This window comes from Lipophrys pholis, assembly GCF_963383615.2.
Source record: "Lipophrys pholis genome assembly, chromosome: 13".
Classification (NCBI taxonomy): Eukaryota; Metazoa; Chordata; class Actinopteri; order Blenniiformes; family Blenniidae; genus Lipophrys; species Lipophrys pholis.
In genome coordinates, this window is record NC_137632.1 from 9,636,981 (window position 1) to 9,654,172 (window position 17,192).

A 17,192-nucleotide genomic window follows, 5' to 3' on the forward strand; every position below is an offset into this window, starting at 1 on the left:
CACAGATCATGATTCAGCCTGTGTCACAGCTTTGAGTCAGAAAAAATTTCCTTTGTCAATAATTTCTAGTGAAGAAGAGTCGTTATTAACTTAGGATTACTTTATATAAAAAAATAAAACTAAACTGACTTTAAGTTTTGAAAAAGGAAGTTTTGACATTTTAACCGGTGTTGCTCTTAAAGTGATCAACTTGTGCAGCTTTGGAGTGGATAAATGTTCCCATCAGCTACTTTGATCCATCGATTATAACTATAATCAGCCCGTTTGGCGGACGTAATGAGGAGAAAAGCAGCGATATCACTTTTCATATATCTTGAAAATGGACTTGAGCACGGCAACAAACTCCAAATGCTCCGTTACGTGGAGTGAACGCGCCTCGGTAATGACTTGACGTGGTAATATTTGCAGTTGTTTGTCAGGTGGGACTTCTTATCTGGGTGGGATGGCACAGCTTGATAACATCTTTCAGGTCAAATGCAGAGTGAAATATAACTGACGCAGGATGTGTGGAGAGATTATAAGTTGCTGCTGGAAGGCTTTGTGTGAGTGTGTGTGTGCGTGTGTGTGTGTGCGTGTGTGTGTGTGTGTGTGTGTGTGTGTGTGTGTGTGTGTGTGTGTGTGTGTGTGTGTGTGTGTGTGCGTGTGAGCGTGTGTGAGTGTGTGTGCGTGTTCACGCGCATCCGCGCACGCGTGTGTCCCAGGTGAGATGGTGAGATGTCGGCGAGGGCAGGTCTCGATAGGGATCGCCAGAGGTTGAAGCAGGACGGGACCTGCTGGCGATAAAGACGGATTCTTTGGAGGATTAGTTCCCAAAATGAAATAGTCTGAGTGTCTCCGCCGTCACTGATCATCGAGCCGCTCGGGCCTCAAACTGCAGCTCCCGGACTTCTCTTATCCTCCCAGTTGTTCTTGCCCCTCCAACATTGTTGGCGGTTGAATTTAAGCGTTCTCTTTGCTTTTTTTTTTTCTCAGCCAGCCTCACAATGTGAATTATTGCCACCACTGTACTCACATTTGAGGCCGTTGCTTTCCACTCAGCGCAGCTCTTTGAACTTGTTTTCCTGTTGTTTTTCTTCACAAAGCCACTTTTATTAAAACGCCGCCACTTTGCATTTTTTTGGCCCCGTCGCCTCCCGCAGCTTTTAATCACGCCAAAGCTAATGCTTTTCAATTTATTATTTGTTTTTTTGAAATTTTCAGCCCAGTCTTTTTTAATACTTGTCAGATTGTGAGTTAATTAGCTCTTTTTTTTTGTGGTGGAGAGTGTTTTTCTGGTCTTATATAAGAATTAGTCAGTACAGAAGGTAGGGGGGAAAAAAAGGGAAAAAAGAAGGAGGAGGATGATGGAGAGACAATATCACAAAACAAAGAAAATTAGTCTTTTGTTCAGAGTTACATCAGCCGGAGCTATAAAAGCTGCAGAAATAATAAAAAGTAAGACCGGGGGGTGGGGGGTGGGTTCAGTTTCTAATCAAGTGCTGTGGAAAAAGCCACACTCAGACAATAACCACAGATCCTTTCTCATTTGTTCTGGTGAATTTTCTGCCCTCTGTGTCTTTCGGGCCACTGACTTCATTTCCATACTCTCTAATACTCTCCTCTCCTACACTTTCCTCATCCTCCTTCTCCCCTGCACTGAGGGGGGTCACGCATGCTGGCAGATATTGTCCGGGGGCTCGTATGTATATATAAAAGAAGTCCATTTGGCCCGAGTGAGCTGGCTACTCTGCTGATACTTTGGCACGTGTCCCTCATCAGGCCTGGCACCACTGCTAATGGCATTACCCTATATTAGACGTTTGGCTGCGGCTCCGCTCATCAGGGGACGCCGACCCAGGAGGCTCATGAATGTGTGTGCATAGACTGCAGCCACTCGTGTCTTGATATATATGTATATGTATATATATACATATATATATATATATATATATATATATATATATATATATATATATGTGTGTGTGTGTGTGTGTGTGTGTGTTTTTAACATAGCTAACCCTGAAGTTCGGTGGCTTTTTTAGAACATTCTGTTGCTTTACTCTGCTTCACCATATAAAAAAGGCTTAAACAGAACCACAGACGTTTCTTTGCCATCGCTATCGTGAACCTGAGCGGCGGAGGCTTATACAAGCTGACACGCCACAAAGGGCAAAACTCAGTCCAATACTCATACATAGTTTTTTTTTAAATCACAGTCGCGTGTAAGTTTCCGGCTTTGAATCAGGTTCTTCCATCTCTCGGCATGCTTTGTCTGATATTGATTGAAAGTTAATCTTATCGTAAATGTACATCAATAAAATTAAAGCATCGCGTGCTTGTATACTCATTTCCATTTGATTTCCAAGTTCTCAGAGACCCTCAAAGGCTGCATGCGGCCCTTAAACTGCGCAACACCCAGGCTTGCTCCAATACTGCTGAAATTATACAAGCAAAATACACAATAATGAGGTTAATCTGTGACTCTAGCGTGTGACCTGAAGAAAATGGATTAAAGTTTTTAAACTCGTCAACACTGCTCTTATAAGAATGAATCCTGATGCTATTTGTGCATTAACACCGTGGAAACACTTGGATTGTTTTCCACTTAAACAATACAACACATTTCGGTTGTTTATGTGTTCTTTTAAAAACCAGACAATTTTTTTCTTTAAGTCTTTAAGTCAATTGTGAAAGTCAATATCTGCAGATAGTTGTTTATACTCTCTCCTCATGTACATCAAGACATTATCACATGTACACAGTATTACAGTGAGATCTGTCCGTCGCATGAGGAGAATTTGTGGGTTTGGGGTTCTTTTACTTTACCGTTCACTGAAGTGCCGGTTGAGGGTTCTTAATTTCTCATCCAAACTTTTGTGAAGCTGAAAGCTTTCTCTGTCCTGTCATATCAAAAAATAAAATGTTTATTTGAAGCTAATGATAGTATTTCTTTTCATATGTATTTAGATTTAATTTAAAAAAGTTTTTCGCTGAGAGATTAATCCAACAGGAATATTGTAACGTGTTTAACGCAGCGAGTCGATTTAGTAACGACGACACAATATAACTTGATGTGTCTTTCTCATTTTGTGAAATTGAATCTTTGGGTATTAAGGTTTTGTAGTGTAACCTCGTTCGGTATCCATTCTGTTCCCTTTCTCCACAGGCTCGTTCTCTCTGGCGGAATCTCCTCTGGGGGTCTGGAGGAGGATGGAGCGAGGAGGGGAGAGCCCCATCACCCAGGACAGTCCTGAGCGGAGGGGAGGCAGCCCAGACCTCAGCGGCCTGCCGCCTCCGGGGAAGAAGAGCCGGCTGGAGCTCAACGGGAGCCCCACCAGGCCACGCTTACGCCACAACGGAGCCCCGCTGAGACCCCTCGGAGGTAAGCCCGAAAAAAAAAAAAAAATCGAGTAAACATTGGGGCTCTGTGTAAGTTTACTTGTTTACGCGCACGTCTTTGGAAGCGTAAACACGATGCAAAACCGATGGAAGAAATCGTTATATCTCTGAAGCGCTTGAGATTCTCGCAAAGGACACAAAACCTCATCTAAGTGTGGAATAATGCAGAAACTGCTTAACTATTCAAATGAAAACAACAACAAAAAAACCTCAATTTCACACATGCATTATGTTTTCCACAACAAGCAATATATTGTGACACATGGCTGAAACAGATATTCTCTATACATGTTGTTGAACCACATTAATTTATTTTTTCAGGTGTTCCAAGAAGTACAATACACAACTTTACTGCAGAGAAAACACTAAGAAAAAGACATGGATGGAGCTCTAGACAGAGCAATCCCACAGAATTAATCCAATAGAATAAATTAAAACAAAATACAAAATCTGCACAGACATCAGTGCTTGGATCCCAAACCATCCTGTCCTCATGTCAGAGATTATATCCATGACAGAATCATCAGAATATTGCTGGTGTGTTTGCACATCTTCAGAGATTCTGTTGTCTGATGTTGCAACTATTTCGCAAACAAGTTCAGCTTTACTGCAGAGGGTGTACAAAGTGTAAACTGCTGCTCTGTGCCACAGGATAGTAACATGTCTAACCACGCCTCGTTTTAAGACCCACACAGATGGGTGCAAGTGCATTTGGTATTTCAGTGTTGGTGCTGGATCTGAAAATTTGATCTGTATCAGCTTGAAAGACAATAACCCAGAGTTTGACATTGCTTTGTAGTAACTGGAGGTTGCTCTATACGGAGAGTTCAACCACCCCCCCCAAAGAAAACTGCAAAAAAAAAGAATTAACTGTAATAATCTTAAACTGCAGATGTCACTGGGTTTCTTGGACTGACACAGGCTGCACGAACAACACGCGCTGCAGGGTTTCAGAGCAGCTTGTTTCCATCTCGTCCAGGTGTCGGAGGTTTCTGAGCTCTTATGCACCAAAACCCAAAGACAGCCTTTGGCTCCGCAGCGAGCCACATCCTGGCCACGAGTTGAGTTTGGCTGTGTGTGCCATGTTGTAGTGTGGCAGCGCGGCAGTTTCTGCACTGTTAATCTACAAGTCTGGGGGGAACTGTATAATACAGGCTAACCGAATAAAGGAGATTGCTCCATATAAACAAGATTTATACAAGTCACTCTGGGTTATCGATCCCTGCTCTCATTGTGAAAGTTGTTTCTGGTTTATGTGTGTGCGTGTGTGTGTGTGTGAGCATTTTTTTTTTCTGTGTGTGGATGTTGTGATGCCATAATATTTCAGTTCATCTAGTGCACTGTGGGTTTTTTTTTCTTCCTTTTAACCCAACTAAAGTAAAAAAGAAGCTCCAGGTTAAAATTAAAGCAATTTAAGAAACGTTCATCATCTTCTTTGTTTCTCATGAAAGGCTCATGTATGATTAGAATTAGTATTACTTTGGAGAAAGGAAAGGGAAAGCTTAAAACGCTGCTATTAATCTAGAAAATGTCTCAGTAAAGCCTAAAGAAAAACTCAGTGTTACTCTCATTTAGCTGCATTACAACCCGAGGAGGCACATTTCTGTTCCTTTCACTCAGTGTTTCGTGAGCTTATACAGGTCACGCGGATCTTCAGAAGATCATTTAAACCGGTTTCTACTGAAATACACCGACAAGCAGCTGAGATCCTACTGACACATTTCTGCCGGGTTTGAACAGAGCTCAGCATTTGAGAAGATGCATTTGGAAGAGTTGACGAAAGCAACGAATCAACAAGAGGCTCAGATTCAACCACAGTAGGAGAAGAACAACTAGGAAGGAACTATAAAACTCAGTACTTGGCTTTGCACTGAAGAGTGTTCAGGCTTTACGTGGCCAGAGTATTTATTTTCCAGCAGGTTTCTACTTTCACCTGTGAATTTCACTGAAATATACCTTGCATTAATTAGTTAAAATTTGACATGGCATCATTTCATTTTAACGCAAACACCAATTTTAACTATCTAGTTGAGTTGACTCGCCATGATTTTGATACATGGTCGTCATTTTTAAATTGGACAAGGTTTGGACTAGTTTCTCTATGATTTTGAACTGGGTTGAGACTGAAGTTTTAACCTGTTGGGGTTTTTTTTTTTCTTATTTCGAAGAAACAGTGGCGTGAAATGTTCCAGAGACATTTCTTTTTTTTTAAACTCTGCTGTCTTTTATTTTTTTTTATAGAAGTGATAAATATGTGCACTTTTGCCATGTCAAACTCCACATCACTGAGGATTTTCAAGCTCCAGAAAGCAGCAAGATCTGAGAAACTCAAACTAAAACAAACATTTGTCCCTGATCCAAACTGTAAACCACAGCCTCAAAACAAGCAGTCACTGACACACGTGTAACTGAATCTGCAAATCCAACAAATTCTCCCAACAAAACTAATCAAAACAATGTCATTTTCATTTGATGTCTTTACTGAACGCAAAAAAACCCATCAAACTTATTCAGTATATTACAAATAAAAAAAAAACTGAAAAGGTGAGTCTGTCACGAGGACATGTCCGTATAGTCTATATTACCAAGTAATATCTGATTTTAGGAATGTAATATTTGAGGAATTGTCATGCAAACTGTAAATATCTGTACAAATATTTGAAGTTAGTAGAAGAAAAATGTAAAAAAAAATCACTTGAATCTACTAATTCTTAAACAACTCAGTTTGGGATTATTGTTTGTACATTGTACAAACTTTGGTTTTGAGATGAAGTCATTTGTTCATTCAAACTCTGCCTTGTTAGTTGAACATTTTAAATTTGGCCAAATGATTCCCAAGCACGATAAGGCAGGAGGCTTCTGACCGAATCAACACAGCATTTTAAACACATTATCTACTTTCATATCTGGTTGACCGTTGAGACAATAACGGAAAACTGAGACTGAGATTGTCTGTCTGATGTGACTTCAGTCAGTAATTTATCAGTTGAAGCGAACGGGGACTTTGATTGGTTTTCACACAAAAGTATCTGAAGTGATGGAGTATAGAGAGGAAGAGAACCTGAGAGAGAGAGAGGACTGATGGAAGGAGGGCCACGGAGAGGAAGGAGGACGGGGTTTCCTGAGCTGAACGGATGGCTGGCCTGTAATAATGACGGGTTGTCTTTGAAGACAGGAAACTCGACGTGTCTCCTCCAAACCACACCGCTGCTGCGAGGACGGGTCCGCACACACTAAAACCAGGCGGCGAGCACACGCGCGCCATATGTCCACCGGCTCCCACTCTCACACCCGAGAAAAGGCTGCCAAAGAACACACGCCCACCTCATATCTTATTTTAATACCCCCCCATTCACTCGTCCCCATGTGTATTAGAGGGATTAGAGGTTTTGAGGCAACGTCGCATCATCCAAACCAGATCACACGGCGGGTGGGCAAATCACAGGACACGGGACTGGAGGGAAGACAGACCGAGGTGGAGACACAGAGAGGACAGAGAGGAGTGCTGGTGGCGGGGAGCTGCTGCTCTGTGTTGACAGTTATATTTCCCTGTTGGGGGAAATTCACTTACTTGAATTGGCATGGTGCTCCAGTGTGTAATTCACTCCATGAGAGCACGGAGGACCGGGAGCCGAGTGATTAATGAGGAGGAAATAGAAATATAGGAATTGACTGATTAAAACAACGAGTGGGATGGATCGCGGGGTGGTAGAGGGGGAGCTAATGCTGCCTGCAACCTCCGACTGTTCGTACGAATTGTGTGTGTGTGTGTGCGTGTGTGTGCGTGGTTGTGCTGTGGGAAAGGGAGGGAATGTGTGAGTGTTGCGATGGCCACACGCTGCCATGCCCTGTATTATTAGTGCTGGGAAGCTGCCTAATGCGCTCAGTCCATCATTTCTTCAGAGGGCTTTAATTAATTGCCAGTTGACAGGTGGCCCAAAACCAAAAGCCTTTTAGGAAAAAGGCGGATATTGGAGAGGAAGGATTGATAATGGGAGCCAAGAGAAGGACATTTTTGGAATTACATTCTTTCTATGAGCTAATATTGAAAGTATGCAGGAGGAGCAGGTGCTCCTCTCAATTTTGATCTAAAATACAAAATGAGTGAAACGATATGGTGACACTTTGATGACTGAAGGAACTTGGTGCCTTTCCCAAGTTTGGTCATTGAACCCCTCCCCCCCATATCAACCAATCTATTAATGAAAGTGTTTCTGGGAAGGCAAACTTCAACATGGTCGAACACTTTGACTGGCAGCAGTCTCCATTGATGTGTAACACCTCAATCCTGTGTGTCCTTCAGGGAGACTTCAGCAGTGGTCGATCACTTAATAAACAGTACGGAGATTTCGACTGGTTTGAAACAGACTTTGGGTTCTAGGTTGGCTGCTAAGCTGCAGGTTCAACCGTCACCAGGACAACTTCTCTTTTTGTTTCTGTTAATCATAAATGTGACTAGAATGTGGTCCTATGGAATGGCTTCAAAGAAGTGCTGAGAAGAGTTCAAACTTGCAGTGGATTACTCGTGGATGCTGGAGTCCTAGATTTGATTGTGCATGCTGGGACAGAGAGAAGTTAAATCAGTACATGTCAGGGTGAAAGCGTGGTTCAGGGTAAAAGGTTAAGGTTATGCACGCAGCTGTTTTGGTATGTGGTCTCTGCTGGGAGAGTCTTTTTTCAATAGATTTCATACTTTATATATGTAGGCTGTTCAGTTTTAACCAAAAAGTTCTATTTTCCATGGTTGGTGCTTCTAATCTTCCATTGATTGAATGTTATTAAGAATAACAAAAGCATCAGCTGTTGGACTGTTGTATGCTGGCCTTGCATATTTCTCAGATGAGCCATCAAAATGACTTTCTATCCTAGAAGCTGTCAAATTAAACACGAAGAACCTTCCAGGGCACTGTCAGGGTCTGTCTGTTCACACCTGGATGTCATTTCTCTTTAAAATTCCACTGAAAAGTTCAGGTGTCGCAACATTCAGCGGCACAAAACAAAAAGGATGAAGTGATTTCAGGCTTCACCCACAGTGAATGGAGTCCACATGTCTGCTGTCTTTGTGGGATAAACTGTGTAGTGATCACAGACAATTAAAGCCAGGCTTAAAAAAAAAAAGAAAAAAAAAAAGAGTTTTCTTTAACTTTTTTTGTCATCCGCCTCTGCAGGTCTGATGATTCCTGTCTTCTGCGTGGTGGAGCAGGCAGATGGAGGCATCCAGGCGGAGGCTTGCGATGGGAGAGAGGAGCACGCCGAGTTCGTCCTGGTCAGGAAGGATATTCTCTTCTCCCAGCTGGTGGAGACGGCTCTGCTCGCCCTCGGCTACTCTCACAGCTCGGCCGCACAAGCCCACGGTCAGTCAGAGGCACGATTAACACCAGCAATCCTTTCAGCTCTTCCAAACTTTGAAAGAAAACTTGAATGGGCCTTTCAGCTTTTCAAAGGAAGGTTTGATTTCAGCTCGTAGCTATTTTGAAAGCCGAGGCATCCGTCCATGCAGCCTCCTAACCACTTGTTCCAGTGGTTCTGCTGGTGAAATGTGTTTTTAGGCAAGTGCAAAACAGATTTGCTAGAATATTACAAGCCAATATGAAGAAACATAATAGACTGCTGTGCTGCTACAGTAAACTGACGCTCTTCATTTTCCATTTGTTCTTCTGGTTTTTCCTTTTTTTATTTTTGGTTTCTTCTTCTTCTTATCTCTCTTAATAGTGTGCTTTTTAAGATAAAGTTCCTACTCCCAACCCGACAGGCAAAATCATTAAAACAGTTGAAGACACAATATAAAACAATATAAAATAGAATAGTTAAATTAAACTATTTTATTGAAAACAAACCCATTTTTGGCACCATATAGCTGTAACTGTTCATATTGAACAACTGTTTAATCGAACCACCACTTACCAAATAATCACTTCATATCAAATAGGCTAAACATGACGCCGATTGTCTTAAAAAAGAGCTGGTATATCTTCTGTCTTCATCTTCACACTGACTCCAGCTCAATGTTTCCTTCTATTTTCCAGCTGTCATGCTCTGCGAACTTGCCGCTGGCTAAAGACACAATAGTGGTGAAGCTCTTGTAATGAAAGCCATAGCAAAACAAAAACAAGCATATTCCCCTCAAAGTTGGACGCGTTCCTTAAAAACTATTCTTCCACAGGTTGAAATCTCAAAGGGCTCCATTGATTATCTGATGGCGAAAACACCAAGATTTACCTAATAAAAAGCATCTTAAAACGTCTGTCTGGAAGGTTTTTCTAAAGGCAAAAAGAAAAGTCCAAAACAAGCTCTCAGCTTTCAATGGTTGCAAACACAGAAAGACGCCAATATAACCTGAAGGAGCACATAGTAACAGAGATAATCATCACAGCTCAACAAAAAAATAAATAAAACAATCCTCCTGCATGAGCCACAGTGGCAAACTTTAAGCAAGACGTCCACATTGAAAAGCTCCCAAATAGCAGAAAACTGCCTGCCTGTTTTTTGAATCCTGTGCATATGTTTTTCTTGTCCAAGGTCGAACTGCCTCTAATTGTTACCGTGACGAGAGCTCCACTGAAGCCGTTATTAATAGTCATGACTTCCCGGCCGCTGCGTGTCGCTGAGTGTAAAGTACGATACTGATTTCGGATTAAACGACACCGCAGCTGAAATGATCTTTTAAAGCAGACTCTCCCTCTAATCAGCAGTCCGAGGAGAGTGAAACTGGACGTGAGGTCGTCTATTTAGAGCAGACACTGGACCGTCACAGTGGCAATAAGCACAAGAATGCTCCGAAAACACAACAGAGACAGAGACAGAGGCTGTAAAAGTCATTAAAGACACAACAAAGAGCTGGACAAGAATGTCTCTGCGAGACTAAACTACATTGTGTGTGTGTGTGTGTGTGTGTGTGTGTGTGTGTGTGTGTGTGTGTGTGTGTGTGTGTGTGTGTGTGTGTGTGTGTGTGTGTGTGTGTGTGTGTGTGTGTGTGTGTGTACTGTACGTGTGAGGATGTTTATGAAGGGGCGCGGATAAAAAGTAATTTATCGTTGCACACATGGTAGTCATCTGTGACAGGACAGTGTCATTTACCGCCGTCTTTTTTTCTCAGCTATGCGGAGTATTCCGTCTGGGAAAGTTGCCTCGCGTCGACATAAAATGCTAACGACACAGCGACAGCGAGCAACACAACCATTGCAATAGAGCTAAGACGGTGGGAGATCCCCATCTGTTTGAAATCCCACACGGGTGTTTTTGTTGGGAGTCAACTCCGCCGGGCCTGCAGGCAGACAGACGTTCCTCGCGTGTGCCGGAGTTGACATGAGCGTCTCGGTGCAGAATCAGTGTTGGGCGGCGTGTCACAACAAGACACTTCCAGTCTCTGACTGGAGTTTACATTAGCGTCGTCATCCACCACAAAGAGGAGTCCGGGTGTCGACGTCAAGACGCAAGCCACAGGGAGAATGTCACCGAGGGCCACCTTCGTGGAGTTTGCGTGTTCTCCACAGCACTCTTGTTAAAAATGGCCGTCGGTGTGAAAGTCTGCACAGGTGGTCCTCGATCATTCAAGCTTGTCTAGAACTCCCTGTCCGCATTCAGGTAAATACAACAAAGGGTTCTTTTTTTTAATCTGATACATAGCAGATTAAACTGTTTGCTTGTTCCACGATCATCAATGTCAGGAGCCAAGACTGATGAAATGCTTGAATAACTACGGTTTGAAAGCTGGTTTAAGATGTACAAGTTGAGTTATGAACAGCGACACGGCTCCCATGTAGACAACAGTCATTCATTTCAGCTGCAGGTTTGTGTAGTTCCCTTTTCTCCTGGTTGGAGAAAAACAGCAATTTGACAGTCTGAGTGTGGGAAATAAACACCCATCAGATGCACATTAATCCTTCAGCAATGGTTTAAAATTAGCCGCCGAAACAGTGCGGGGCGAGCGTTTGCTACGGGATGGCAGATGAATGACATTAGAAGCACTTTGAGCCCCTCGGTATCAGGGGAGGTCTCTCTCTCTCTCTCTCTCTACCGCTCTCTCTCTCCCTCGCTCTCTCTCTCTCTCTCTCTCTCGCTCATCAGTGTATGTGGAAAACTGTGAGCCACAATGGTCCCCTGTCCACATCAATGCACTCGTCTCGCAAAGAAATTTGAATAAATAAAAGAAGAAGAAGGAAAAAAAAAAACGGAACCACACCAGCAGCTTCAAAGGGACGACTGAGCGGGACATTGCAACGCGACACAAACAAAAACCAAGAAGATCGACTCGAGCAATTCTCACTTACTGGCTTGTAAACTACATTTAACCCGTGCGGGGATGCATCTGGACGCCTCGGCCTGCGTACGGCCGACATGGATGACTGTGCAGTCGCGCAGTCGCGCAGCATCGCAGACAAAACACACGCATGCACACATGCAAGCAAACCCTGCACGTCTCTCAAATGAATACGTTTTGTTTTTTAAAACAAGCATTTATGTTAAATGAATAATTTCTGGCTTAAATTATACATTTTTTCCTCTGCGGTCCACAACCAAAATTACACAGAGTCTCAGCTATTTTCTCCCTGTTTGAATTGTGTCCTGCATTCTTGCGTCCGCGCGGTGTATTTAAAGTCCCCAACGAGGACCACGGCCTTTCTTTAATTAGCTTTGCCCAGTAATTAACTGGGAGATATTGTTTATTTCGATTATAAGGGTTTGAAGGCTTTTATAGAATGGATGGGAGCAGACCTGTACTTACGGCTTTAAGTCAGCGAACAGTGAACAGTGGTCAGTCGCTGACAGAATGACAGCGAGCATTGTTGGACTGCCACGTCTAACAGGCCACAAAGATCGGCAGTTTATAGGACAGACGAGTTCTGGAGTCTCAATTGGACGCTACTTTTAATATACATTAACAATTTTGACTGTTTGAAGGCAACTTTATTGATGAATAGTTTAAGAAAAGTCTTTATTAACTACATTTTACTGTATAAGTGGTTTTCATGTTTTCTCTCAGATCGATTGCTTCCATTGTAAATGTGTTGCCGCCAAATTACATTTTGCAATGAAGGTATAGTTTTGTTAGTTTTGCATGTAAACAGAACAAAGCCACACTGTGGCGGTAATTTCCATCCAACACAAAGGAAATCTTTATTTTCAAACCTGGTTTTCTGGTTCAACGTTACAATGAACCCTTACTGATCTGTGCCACTGTGTCGTAACCTTAGTGACAAATATACAAATTCTACCTTGTGGACACAAACACACACCCCGATATATGTCCAGGGGGATTATCGAGTCCTCACTTCAAGAGGTGTTAAATGACTGTCTTTAAGTCAAAGTAGCTCCACCAAATGATGGACTGCAACAGGTTTATCATACAAATAAAGTTGTTATTGAATTAAACAGAGCAGGTCTTGAGACACAAGCTATTCTTGTAGTTATATGGAGTCCAGCATATTAAAGTCCCCGTCACCAGGGTTGCTTTTAAAAGGGAAGAGACAGTATGTCACTTCAGCAGACCTGCTGTTGATCGTTATACAAAATGAACTGTCAAAACTGAAACCACAGAGGCTGAAATATCCTGGCTTTAATCACAAGAATCAGAGTTATCTTTTGATTTTGTTGTAAACTTCTGGAGCCACAAAATACAAGCTTCCCCTCAAACAAATACAGCGTGTATAATCAGTGGTGCCCCTTTTAAATCCAGAGAGACTCGTATTTTCATGAGAAAATAGAGACAAATGATGAAATTATTACCAAAACTGTTCACGGCAAACCTCCATCACCGCGTACGTGTTGACTCGCTGTACTTGTTGCACCCGCTTCGAGAGTTCACCTCAGACTAGAGCTGGGCAGCTCATCTGCGAGCTCATTTACAGCCTGGTCTCTCACCGTCTGCTGTAGTGACTGTCAAGTGTCCAGATCTCAGGAAAAAAAATCACGATTTTTAAACAATCATAAGTTATAAATTTAATGAGGTTGTTAAAATAACTTTGTGAAAACTTAATTCATCATTTAACTAAGCATGGAATACTGTGAGACTTTGAAAGAAAGTGAAAGGAAATAGAATACTGAGCATGGTGTGGTACATTTACATAATAAAGTACGAATTATGAGAAGAAAACCCTCATAATAGACGACAAAGCAAAAAGATAGTTCTTCTTTATTTGACTGTGTCCATGAATCACATCAGCTTTAATCGCAGACAATAGCAGATTCTTTCTTCAAAGTAAAACTTTAATTACAGGAAATATTTCTTTATTCATTTATCTGAAATTCTGATGCTATTTTTATGTTTTCTATTACAATTTTGACTTTGACTTGATTTTCCACATGGAGAAGCAATTTTATTTCCAGATGACTGAGATCCTCAGTTTCTTCACACAGAGAATGTAGACATTTTAATTTTGTTAATCTGCAACTTATTACATGTTTTATGCACAAATTTGATCACAGCCATTTTTTAAAACTTCAATCTCAACAAGTGTTTTTTTTATTTTCAGGACCTGTACCTATATCATTGAAAAAACAAAAACAAAAAAAAAAACAAGACGTTGCAATTTATTATGAATAAATATTACATTTTATTTCTTTAAAAGAACAACTCATAAAGAGTGGCTCTAATGCTGCAGGCTCAGTGGCAAGACAATTGAATTTAAGTTCTAATTGGGTCACGGGTTCAAATCCCACATTCTCTGGGCTGTGTCCTTGAGCAAAACAATGAACCACACAAGCTCTTTGAAAGTGGTGATGTAATGTCGTATGAACTCTAACATGCGCGTCACTTTGGGGAAACGTGGCTGCTAAACAAAATCAGAGACTTGTAAGTCTTGGTAATAAAGCGACTAATTAAGCATTAATACAGCCGACCGTGCACATTTCCTGAACTAAGCCTTGTTTGACATTGTTGCATTTGTTTTAAGTGGTTTTTATGAAGTGACTGTAACATAACAAAACCAAGTGCTGCCTTTTTTTTTTTTTTTTTTTTTTGCCGTTCTTCCCGCAGCACACATTAAGTTGAAGACGAGTGTTTAAGGGGTGTGACAGTAGAGTGATCCTTAAAGTGACAGCGTTTCCCAGGGTGCAGTTGTGGATGATGGGGATGAGTCATCGTGTGGGGTTTCCCCCCCGTGTGTGCCAGGGGTAGAACCTGGAACTAGTTTTTAAAAAGCGCTGCATGTGTGTGCAGACGTCTGCTGCCATTAGGACTTATTGTAGACTGTTACAATGGGATGACTGTGTGTACAAATGTAGGTGTGTGTGTGTGTGTGTCGGCGTTTGTGTCTGTGTGTGCGGACGTAAGCATTCATGCATGCCGGCCCACGTGAGCGTCTACGGGAAGAGTTGAGAGACCTCAGTGTGTGTTTGTGTGCAGGATCTGTGCGCATGGGCACACTCAGACATGAGCCAAGCCACCAGCCGGCCACATAAAAGCATGTCTCTGGGAGGTGGAATTTTAATGTGGAAATGGGAACAATGATTTCTACTTTTAAATGTGGACAAGAAGCAGAGCCCATTGAACAGCAGACCAAAAATGATGGATCAATTATTAATGCATTTGCCGTCACACTGCGAGCGTGTGTGGGTGAGTGTGTGTATGTGTGTGCGTTCGCATGCGAGCCGGTACATGTACGTGTCCACTTCTCTGTGTGCTGTCATGTGTCCTCTGTGAGTTTGTGTTTGTCTGCTTATTCACCCGTTTGTTTCCACCCAACTTGGCATTAGTGAAATCCTCGGCTTATTTTCAGATGCCGCGTGTCGAAGATGGCCTGCAGAAGCAGTTTTCTTTCCGTCTGTGAGGTAGATAGAAAGGTAGAATTATTAAAGGCTCCAATAGTGAAAGAGGAAGACGTATAAACGAATGACAAAACATAAATATTAGCAGTTGAAATTATATGTTGCGGCGTGTGTTTTGTTGGTTTTCACATGTCATAAAGCTACATAAGCAAAGACTGACCGGAGACTATTGCTGTCACTTCACAGCCAAATCACATCACTATAAATGCAATGCATTTAAGAAGCTCCAATTTAAAATGTATTAATTAAAAAAAAAAATCTAATAGCCATTTTTCTTAAAAAATAAAGGACTCAACCCCCCCCCCCCCCCCCCCAAAAAAAAAAACTAAAAAAAACTCAGTCCCCCTCAACAAGAAACATTAAATGCCACACGTTTACCCCTCAGACTGTTTCATATGTACTTTGCAATCAAAGACCTGGGCGTAACAATGCACAGCTACTGATCTCCACGGCATCAAAGCAACACAGAGGCCTCGACCTTTGTGCTCCAGTCCTCTGGGTATGGGTTTATAACATGCATCTGTGGGTCTGTTTAAGTTCAGCCTTCGCGTGGCTCCAAATCGTACCCGTTTCAGAAGTGGAACTCATTGTCTGTCTGAAAGTTGTCTCATTAATTCTGTCCGTTCTCTTTGTGTTTTCTGCTTGTATCGTAGTCAAGCAGGCTGTGTAGTAAACACGTATCCAAACTTGTCTCTTTTAATTGTATTTCTTGATGTTAATTCCTACTTTGTTGAGCTCATTTACAACTGCGAGTCAGGAAATTGTGTTTTTTTTTTTTTTTGTTTTTTTTTTAAAGGTCGCTGGATATTTGATGCTATTCGTGTGTCTGAATTCCTTCATCCTGACATGGAAAGGAAAAAAAAATAAATGTAGGTTTGGTTTATTGCCAGCCCCCATCTTCAGACTCTGGCTTTGATTGATGTAACAGAAAGTGTCACTTCTCTCCTAAGGTTTTCAGTCCAGGTACTTATTGTTGGTGAAGTGGACAGTAAATAATTTCTGCATGTTCAAAAACCCAAAAAAGGAGTTGTGGTTAACAGTCTTGCTCAGGAAAACAACCCCACGAAAAGCTGCCCAAACCCATCAATGTGACCTCCACTACCTCTGAGAGGATTAGAGAACATTTCAGACCCGTTTCAAATGGTCTAAACGTGTGCAATCACAGGTAGAATCAGGGATGCCTTGGTGCCAGAACTCAACACGACGGGATCCTGTGACATGTCTAAAGGGTTCCAAGGGGATTTTATCTGAATCATTCATCACAAGAATGGGGGAGAACTCTCTTGGCTGCCCTCTTTCACGTTCCCCAGCTTTGGAGAGTTGAGATTTTTCCATTCCAGAGACTGCTGTCGTCTGGTCCCGCCTCTCCCCACTGCGTAAGATCGCCAGTGTGAGGCTCCGATCGATCCAATTATTTAGACAAAGGTGCATGAAGACAGACCACAGAAGAAACCACAGATGTGGATATTCCAGGGAAAGATGGAGATGTACGCCTTCTTCTGTATGTCTATTTTTTCCCCCACAAGAAATCATAAAAAAAAAAAAAAAATCATGTCTTGCACATTCTCATACATGGTAGCTGTTGGATACTTCACACAGATGGGTCGTGAACGGTTTTACATGGGGGACGAATGCTCACGAAGGCAGGAGAAATGCTCTATCTGGTTCTGTTTGGGTTCCCTCATGTCTCCATGGTGGTCTCGGGTTCCTCCGAGGTTCCTCTGCACCTCCAGGCGGGGTTCAGTCCATTCTGTTCAATGGTGTTTTGATGACGCTGCCTCTGTACGACCAAAATGATTGAGAACACAGCCCAGCCTGCGCGACATTAAAGATAAAGCTGAGTCGTAAACACTGCGAGAGATCAGAGGAGAGAAAAGGAAAGAGGGAGATATGGAGAGGCAGGACGGAGGGAGAAACAAGGGGACAGAAACAGAAAGAGAGAGGGAGACTTCTCTGGACCCGTCTGGATCTCATTTCGAGGATAGTAATGTGATTAGCTTTGTTTAGTTTTCACAGCTCCAGCCAGTCCCCATGAAAAAAAGCCTCTG

At 42.2% G+C, this 17,192-nt stretch overlaps 1 protein-coding gene across 2 annotated transcripts in view; it reads left to right on the forward strand.

Moving 5' to 3' along the window:
- satb2 (SATB homeobox 2) overlaps positions 1 to 17,192 on the forward strand; it is a 57,579-nt gene that overhangs the window by 13,791 nt on the left and 26,596 nt on the right. For both annotated transcript variants that reach the window (XM_080478348.1, XM_080478347.1), the window contains 2 exons: positions 3,146 to 3,361; positions 8,547 to 8,732. In XM_080478348.1, the coding sequence (XP_080334474.1) occupies positions 3,190 to 3,361; positions 8,547 to 8,732 (358 nt within the window). In that variant the 5' untranslated portion in view covers positions 3,146 to 3,189. The remainder of the gene's footprint in view (positions 1 to 3,145; positions 3,362 to 8,546; positions 8,733 to 17,192) is intronic.